Source organism: Kryptolebias marmoratus, linkage group LG4 (genome assembly GCF_001649575.2).
Source record: "Kryptolebias marmoratus isolate JLee-2015 linkage group LG4, ASM164957v2, whole genome shotgun sequence".
In the NCBI taxonomy this organism is placed as follows: Eukaryota; Metazoa; Chordata; class Actinopteri; order Cyprinodontiformes; family Rivulidae; genus Kryptolebias; species Kryptolebias marmoratus.
Genome location: NC_051433.1, coordinates 26,093,668 through 26,102,333, shown reverse-complemented (window position 1 = coordinate 26,102,333; position 8,666 = coordinate 26,093,668). Strand labels below are relative to the sequence as shown.

Sequence of the window (8,666 nt, the reverse complement as noted above, 5' to 3'; positions counted from 1 at the left end):
AATGTATGAATATAATATACAAGTTTCACTTTTTAAATGGAATTACTGAAATCAATCTACTTTTTCATGATATTCTAATTTTATGACCAGCACCTGTATATAGCGACCTATTCTTTCACAAATGTTTTTAGAAGCAGTCTGCATGCCTAGGTGCTTGATTTTATACATCTGTGTCCATGGAAGAGATTGGAACACCTGAATTTAATCATTCAGATGGCTGAGTGAATACTTTTGGCTTATATAGTGTAATCAGAGCAGATGTTGCTTTAAGTCTTATTTTCCATTTACCCTAACTGGTGGTAAAACTCGTGGAAAACACTACAGCTACTGTAATTAGCAAACAGTTGTTACGGGCCATAAGGGTAATTTTGTTTTCTGTAAAAGTCTTCTGGTTCTTTGAGATTCTTCGGCTGTCTTGCATGCACTGCTCTTCAAAGGTCTGCACACAGATCTTTAATCATGTTTAGGTTAGAAGAGGGGTAAGGGCCACGGCAACATCACAGTGGAAACAGTTTTTGCTTGTTTTTGTGTTCTAAAAACCTTCCTCTTTTCATCTTCACCTTTTTCACAGAGTGATGCTCGCTTCCTGTTGTTGCCATGCTCCCCATGCTACTGGCTACAACACTAGCAGAAAGCATGATCCACCCACTGCTTTGATTTACCATTGGCAAAGTTCTTTTCACAAGCAAAAGTTAAAGTTTATCCTTTTTAGTCCACAAGATCTTTTTGCAAAACCCATCAGACTTATTTAGCATGTCTTTTGCAAAAACGTGGTTGTAGATTTTGTAAGAATTTAGAAAACTTGCTATTTTTGGGCAGAGTTTAAAGCATTTAAAAGCTTTAAATTATATATACATCATGTTTTCTGATAGCAACTGTTTAGCAGTAGTTGCCCTTAAAAGGAAATAAAAGACTTTGCTCAATCGAGTCATATCTCTAGATGTGCACATAGTTTTGTATAGCCTCTCTTTTTTAGGTTCTAAAGCCGATTAAAGCCTAAAAATAATTTGTTAATGTTTCATCCTAAATGCTTCTTTGAGAATAACCATCCTTACTAACAGTAACAGCAACAAAAATGTCTTTATGTCCTGAGTGGTGGATCTTTAGTCACACCACTCTGAGCTACATTTGTGTGTTTATCCAACTTTTACAGCACACTTGAAGGAAAATGGTGCCCAGAACATTTATTGTACTTTACTGATTGAAACTCTAAGTAAAGTGGACTGAAATTCAGCTTCTTCGTGCTCTTTTAATATTAAAGCATTAGCGATAAGTATCATTAATTTTCCTGCTAGTGTGCGCTTAAAGGTTTAGCATATGATACTGTAAGCTTAAAAAACAAGCAGCCAGTTTCCTCCCATGTGATGATATGGCAGTAACAACCTGATCACAACTGCATCCTGCAATAAAAGCCTGAAGAGGCAGTATTTTAGTGAAGACTCAGAGCTTTTAATGTGAACTAAATCCTAATGGTTCTGTTTTACAGATCATTCATTGAGTCGATTGCCTTGTCTCTTTTTAACCTCTCGATTCACAACAAAAAGTCTCTGTCCTGTTTGGTAAACTGCCAGTAGGATCATTGGCGTTCAGCAGCTGTCTTTGTCAGGAAATGCTATTTTGTTATTTTCTAGTTTTTTTTCATAAATTATTGATTTTTACAGATTTTTCCACGGTATGTTCAACTGCCAGTTGATGTCACAGACTAACAATCTCTTCTTTACTCTCACAACTTTTTGTTACTCTCTCCCTGATGTTGTGCTTACAGTTTTCTCTCAAATCCCCCAAAGAATGCAGAGAGTTCACATCCAAGCTTTTAGCTCAAAAAATTTGCTTCAAAACTGGAATTGTTTTTTAACTTGTCATACATGAAACACTGTAGAAACATAAAACTTCATGTGTGACCGTCAAAGTCTTCTGGCACTCACAGTTATAAGACCTGACTTGTAGTTATTGTGTAGCGACTGTTTGTTTGAGGCTTATTTTCAGTCTGGGGTTCTGTCTGCCTCTCATTAACTCACCGTGGTGACTCTAAGGAGCCACTGGCAGTAATCCAACATTTCTTTAAATTTTGGTTCTCTTTACATTTTTATAGTTCATACATCAAAGGTGTTGGCCTTTCCTCTGAGCTTAGATTATTAAAGCGTTAACTTTGAAATTTTGGCTAGTCGCTGCATTGACACCCTTCAAAATTTCTTCTGAATTTTTTTAGTTCCTCTTATCATTATTCCAGTACAACCATATTTCTTGTGTTCTAAATGTCCTATGTTCTTATGTTTAACCTTCTGTAAACCTGTTTTCCCCCCAAAGAACAATAAAGATCTGATCTGAACGGAACTGTAATGATATTCCAAGTGGACAGCACAGCCAGTTCCCATATGTCTGTTTAAATATCCAAATTCATCTGTTTTGTGTTGTTTCAGCCGGACTACGCATATATATCCGAACCAAATCATTCTGGGTCAGGAATAAGATAATGTCAGGTAATTTTAGGGAGGACACTTCCACTTTTCTCAATTGTATGAACTGTGCCTCTCACAATTAGTTTTTACCTCTTTGCTTTTGATGAGGGAAAAGAGGCTATTTTAATGAATAAAATCAAATGTCTCTTGGGTTTGGAAAAGTAGAGTTAAAAAATAAAAACCAATAACTCACCATTCACTATAGGGATCACTACCATCTTGAGGACCATTTGGAATATGGTGTCAAGGGTCCCGACCTGTAGTTGAGAGTTATGGTTAGTTTGAGGTGGAGTTGAGGATCCTCACAGTGACTCATATTCAATTGTTGCCCTTACCTGAAACTGTCCCACGTAACTTGTGCCCAGGGTCAATTTCATTCTGTGCAGATAAGGAAAAATTAGAGTTGGATGAATAATCCATACAAAGAAATCTAAGCAGCATTTTTTTGGTGATGTTTGTTAGTAGCTCACTTGTTGAGGCTGAGGCTTCCAGCAATGTTCATTCCACTGAGAAACAAGTGTGCGGTGACGCTGCTCTCCTACCAGGACAATGTTGGGACAGTTCAGGACTTGTTTTTCTAAGAAACAAAATTACTTTTCATCTCCTCAGCACTGACTTACCACGTTCAGAACAAACAAAGGGGAAAGGGTGCCGTTGGGTTGGATAGCGTAGGCTGTCATTGTGGCGCTTGTCTGAAGTGTTGCGTTTTTAGGTTCAAAGGAAACCTTTGGACTTTCCTCAGTCTTCAGCAGCAGCTTCATCATCAGACCAGGGAACTGCTTAGCAATCTAAAAGCACAGACGCATAACTGATAAAGCTGCCAATGTTTTATGCTTCCCAATAAATGTGTGGGATTCTTCTCACCTGTGGAATGAAGACTCCAAATGTTTTCGTGTTCAGTCTGAATGGAGAGGCCTTGGGGACCTGACATGACAGAACAAAAGATGTTGTATATTAGTGTGATTTATTAAATCTGAGTGCTCCAGACAGTCAGGAAGAGGCAGCACACCATGTCATCTGTGATGTACAGGCTGAGCACTCCGGCTTTGTTGTAGACGAAGCCTGCAGAGTTGGGGGTGAAGGCAGAAAGGGCAATGTACAGCATTTTGTCAGTCTGGGGTGGTAGGGAAATGGCTGTGGGGGAGAACGGCGGCTCCTGATGCTTCCCAATATTGTAGAATTCACCCTATACACAAACAAAGAGAAGTTTATCCATAGGTCCTTTTAAAATGTGTAATAATTTACATTTCTTCACCTTTAAGCTCAGGTCTATGGAAGACTTTGAAACCTCTGGAGACGACACCATTGAATATTCAATCTCTGCATACTTGTCCACCTTGGCCAACACTGCAAGAATGCAGAGATTCACTCTTATGTTCAGTATTAGTTAAACATCATGAGAATTTGTGTAATGAGATGCTTTACCATTGAGTGTCTTCAGCTCAGTGTTTAAATCTTCAACTGCTTTGTTCACCAGAGGACAGATCTGCATCAGTAAAAAGAAAAACATGATTTCCAAACTTTATGACAAAAACCTGCTGTTACACAAAAATTTCTAAACAAAATGAAACAACAAACTTAAAGGTTTTCATAAACTGTTTAAAAGCATTTCAAAGTACCAGGGTATCATACCCCATCATTTTTACTTTAATTCACATCTTCATTCATGTGACCAAAACCTCTCTGTTGTGAGCCAAGCTAACAAAGACTGTAATGACCCTCAGGAGAGAGGAAGTGAGATTAATCTACATGCGAGTTTAGTTGCTTAAAAACAGCATCTCATGCAGTTTAAACCTTGCAACTGCACACTCTACAGTTTCAAATTAAAAAAGCTCCCCGCATGGGAAGTGAAACATCCTGCTTTGTTTTTAAATTTTCAGGATAAGCAAAAATATGGCGCAATGTGTAGCATTCGGAATATGTACTGGGGGATGATACTCAGCTGCTATCACACCAAAATTTAGTTCAAAATCGATAAATTATTTAAAGTTGCTAACAGCTAGCTTTGACTCCAATAGTTGATGACAGTTTTTAAATCAGATCTTGCGTGATCAGTTAGCCCTTAAAGTGTGTGTTTAAATCCTTATCTCTGAAATTAGCTGATATACACCTATTAATGTTTTCTACAGTGAACTGAACATTTGTCAGAGTTGATTGATTGCAGTATTGCCTAATCTCGGCTGAAAGTGCCCCTCTTATCTTAGTCAACTTGTGCCAAGTAATGTCCTCACAGCTTCAAGTTTTGCAAAAACTCTAAGTTACGTTACTTTTGTGTTTCTTGATTGTTTACACCTACTGTATGCAAGTCTCATTCTGAATGAACTGATTGCTCAGTTTTTCTCCTCACAGAACAAGGCTAAACTCAATTATCATGATGTGATCACAGAAAGTCACATGAGAGTCACATGGAGGCTACTGCTGCAAATCTGATGTGCTCTTTGCTAACATTTGGTAAGCATGTAAAACAGAAAAACAAGGGGATGCATATACTTGAACCTAAAAAACCCATCTTTTTGATAAAAAAGAAAGGTTTATCATGGCCATGAAGTATAGAGAACACACAAACAGTATAGAGTAGTGGTCAGAGGTTTGTGTCCATCAAGGAATTACTTCATTTTATAACTCATAGAATTGATTAAACTAGGGCTTTTAATAAGTGACTGAGCCGTTCTTCTACGGTGGGATGATTTTACAACTCAACACTTCAATGAATTTTAAGAACAAGAATTTGGTGAACAAGTTTAAATTGACTGTAGATTTTTGCCAACCTACACAGGGTCAGATTTATACATACATATACATACATCAGTCTAAATCTTTAAATAGGTGCTACTGAAGGTTATAGAATATATTTTAACTTTGTTTTAGTGATCATGACTGACTGCAGCTTGTAGTTTCTCTTTGCCAGCATAAAAAGGATTTGCTTGACAGCACTTGTTTGATTTCCCAATACTCATCTGACACCCTGAGATAAAAGGAAATTGGTTAGGATGTTCAGGAAAAACCTAGGAGCTGCCAAGGCTGAAGCCTGCTATGAACTGGAAACTGCTGGCAGTGTCCCTCTTCTCAGTGCAGCATGTTTCACATCACCATAGACTGTTAAAGAAGCCCCTGCCCTAAAAGCAACACATTCAAGCTCAACTGAGATTTGAAGCTTTCCACATCGACAAGCCAAATGCCTTCTGGAGTTTTATGGTCAAGCAAAGTTTGAGCTGTTTGGCCACAGTGACAAAACAAATGTTTGGAGGACTCAAGATGAGGCTTTCAAATTTAAGAACACTGTACCAACTGTCAAGCAATGTAGCATCATGTTGTGTGGCTGTGTTGAAATGGATTTTCACATTGCACAAAGTTGCTGGAATAATGAAGGTCTACCTCCAAATTTTTCAGCTCAAATCAACAGCTAGATGATTGAAACCTGAACATGGTTGGGTGTTCCAACAGAACAATGATCCCAAACACATCAGAACTGGATTTTGATTGAACAAATCAGGCTAACATGAAGCTTCACAGCCCTACTAAAGCTTCAAGCCCAACCTTACTGAAAATTTGGAGGTGATTACAGAACATTTACAATAAGTTCAAACATATGTGCATAATTTAAATGTAGCACATCTAACTATTAGTAACTGGCATCTTCATTCTTTACATTTTTCATGAAGTCTGTTTGATGATGTGTATTACAACTATACTTATATTCTGTCTGTCTTCCCATTTGCTCTCATCAGTCACTGCTTTTGCTACCATGGTTTCCATCCACAAGCACATTAATTGATCCAGTCGAGCTTACAGTGAGGGGAGGATATGTCTTTTGAAGCTTTTAACCTCAAAGAACTATCTGCCATCATATCCCCCCCCTCCTAATGTCATAAGTCATAAGAAACTGTGGCTGCAACTCCAAAGAGGAAGCGTGCTCAGCATGCTGGGTGGTTAGCTCTTACCTGTTTCTGTAGAGCATTACGCAGAGCCTTATCTACGTACTTGCTGAATAGATTGTACAACCAGCTGAAACAGACAGCAGCCACAGAGATAACAGCTTGTTTAGAATGGCAAGTGAAAAGTTTGAGGCCACATTCCTTTATGTTTAGTTTTTTTCCCTTACCTGGCTCCACCATGGAATTTGACTTTGACACTGCCAACACTGGCCGCACAGCTGACAATACTGACTGCAGGCCGGCCCGTCTCATCACTTTTGACAGCAATACTTGTAGTGATTGTAAGTCCATTGACATTCAAATCAAAGGATCCACTGTCCCTTCTGTTAAGAGAGAGATAAAAGTAAATGCTGAACGTAGGAAGTAATTGCAATCTTTTAAAACAGATCTTTACTCACACCAACAAGTACTTGACCCTCCAGTTTCCCTTCATGCTGATGAAGGCATCACCAATAGTCAGCTTGACTCCTGTCCCTGGCACCAGATCTATTGCAGACCTCGGTAACCCCACATTTACTATCCGCATACTGGAAGGAATACGGTTGTTTGGACAGTTAGATCTCCCAGTCTTTGACTGAATTCAAAGTGGTGTTGAATAAACTGGTGGCTTACTTTGACAAACTGTACTTCACTTCGCCAATGACCACCCTCGCTTTCCCAGAGAAATCTGGGATTTCGACAGTTTTGAGTTTCTGCTGAATGGAAGCGATGCCCAGTTGTCTGCCTGAAAAAAGAGGAGGCAGAGCTGATGAAGATGCTGAAACACTGGATTGAGTGTAATGAGACCTCTGATGAATGTATTTGGCTTTTTCCTCTAATTCTAATGGAACTTGAGGATCAGCATAAATTTTACAGCTACCAAACCCAACAAGCCTTCCTTCTAATAACCTTGGAATAATGCAACTCCTTGTTTCAGACTTCTGATCCTATAGCTTTATTCAACTGTTTATTTCTCCGCAGCTAAGGCCATGAAAACAAATGTCTGGCCTTATAGCAGTGTTAGGACCTTATTTTCTGTTCCAGCAACAATCCAGGATCAATCTGAGACCATAAATTTATATAAATTTTACTATACTGTCAGTCACTTTATGTAAGAACCTCAGACAGCAATTATGGAAAGAAATGCATTCCTTTCTCTTTTGTTGATCAGTAGAATCACACTTTTCCTTATACTTAACAAAGATAAATTAATGTACTCATTTTAAATCTTTGTTTATCTCTTAAGAAAACAAACATTATTTATGTTAAACCTCATGTTACTGAGTCACTAAATATTTCTCTTTTACTTTTTGGCCAAGTCAGTGACATAATTTTATGGCTTTTTCAAATTTTGCTTGCTTGTTTGCAGAAATGCTGTCTGCGTTACTTCATTTTCTTAATCATAGGAATGTGTTGCTTATGTGAGCAATATGGAGGCATGGGCTGATTAATTTATGATTCTTCTTGTGTTTTTCTCTGCTTAACTTTTTTATATCCTTTTTGTAGCCATTTTGATTAACTCAGCCGTGCACCATTGTGAGCATCCCAGGCAAAGAATTTACTAACAAAATTTAATTTTTTTTAAGAAAGCTTTCTTAAAAGAAATTTTGAATGAAAGCTGCAACAGCAATCCAAGGCATTTTTATCTTTCATTCAGCTTGGTGCACCAAATCCATATTCACCCAGTTTGATAGTAAGTACATCCAGAGCTAAATAATTACTGAAAAATTCCTCCCAGATGTCCACTTTCACTACAATCATAATTTCTGCAGTAGATATTTCAGCTTTAAGTCTTACCATATTCAAGGCCTTTGTTTGTTAGCCTGACCTTCACTCCTGGATTGGAGCTCAGGGTTGTAGAAGTCAAAGCCAGTAGAACCAGGCACCAAGTTAGAATCATCTTGACTTCTGGGAAAAGTAGGGAAATATCATCAGCAGGGTGTTTTCAGATTTCTGTGACTATGATGGGTATAAAGCAGGCAGCGCTTCTCCTTTTGCACGTTTGACACTTTTACAGCTCTGTGAAAAATGTTGGGGAAGAAATTAATCACACCTTCCTGCTTTTTAACATACAGGAACAACTCACCTGTAAATTACACAATCATCTGTAAATAAATCCTTTACAAAACGAAGCACTGCAATCAAAAGCTTATTGACCTAAAGGTAAAAAAGTCACAGTTCAAAAATCCCAACATCTGAAATGTTCTTCATAATTTTGTGTGGTGATACTTCAGTACAGTATTTGTATATGTTTAGAGATCTTGCAGAGGAAGCTTGTAAAAAAAGCTGCTTA

At 38.0% G+C, this 8,666-nt stretch overlaps 1 protein-coding gene across 1 annotated transcript in view; it reads right to left on the bottom strand.

Annotated features, from left to right (window-relative positions):
- LOC108251007 (bactericidal permeability-increasing protein) overlaps positions 1 to 8,324 on the bottom strand; it is a 10,732-nt gene extending 2,408 nt beyond the window's left edge. The window contains exons 1-13 of the mRNA XM_017441145.3: positions 8,171 to 8,324; positions 7,007 to 7,118; positions 6,793 to 6,921; positions 6,562 to 6,717; positions 6,401 to 6,464; positions 3,885 to 3,945; positions 3,715 to 3,806; positions 3,469 to 3,645; positions 3,324 to 3,383; positions 3,080 to 3,247; positions 2,930 to 2,997; positions 2,795 to 2,837; positions 2,653 to 2,716 (exon numbers count right to left, since the gene is read on the bottom strand). Of these exons, the coding sequence (XP_017296634.1) occupies positions 2,653 to 2,716; positions 2,795 to 2,837; positions 2,930 to 2,997; positions 3,080 to 3,247; positions 3,324 to 3,383; positions 3,469 to 3,645; positions 3,715 to 3,806; positions 3,885 to 3,945; positions 6,401 to 6,464; positions 6,562 to 6,717; positions 6,793 to 6,921; positions 7,007 to 7,118; positions 8,171 to 8,273 (1,297 nt within the window). The 5' untranslated portion in view covers positions 8,274 to 8,324. The remainder of the gene's footprint in view (positions 1 to 2,652; positions 2,717 to 2,794; positions 2,838 to 2,929; positions 2,998 to 3,079; positions 3,248 to 3,323; positions 3,384 to 3,468; positions 3,646 to 3,714; positions 3,807 to 3,884; positions 3,946 to 6,400; positions 6,465 to 6,561; positions 6,718 to 6,792; positions 6,922 to 7,006; positions 7,119 to 8,170) is intronic.
- Between the last annotated feature and the right edge of the window lie 342 nt (positions 8,325 to 8,666).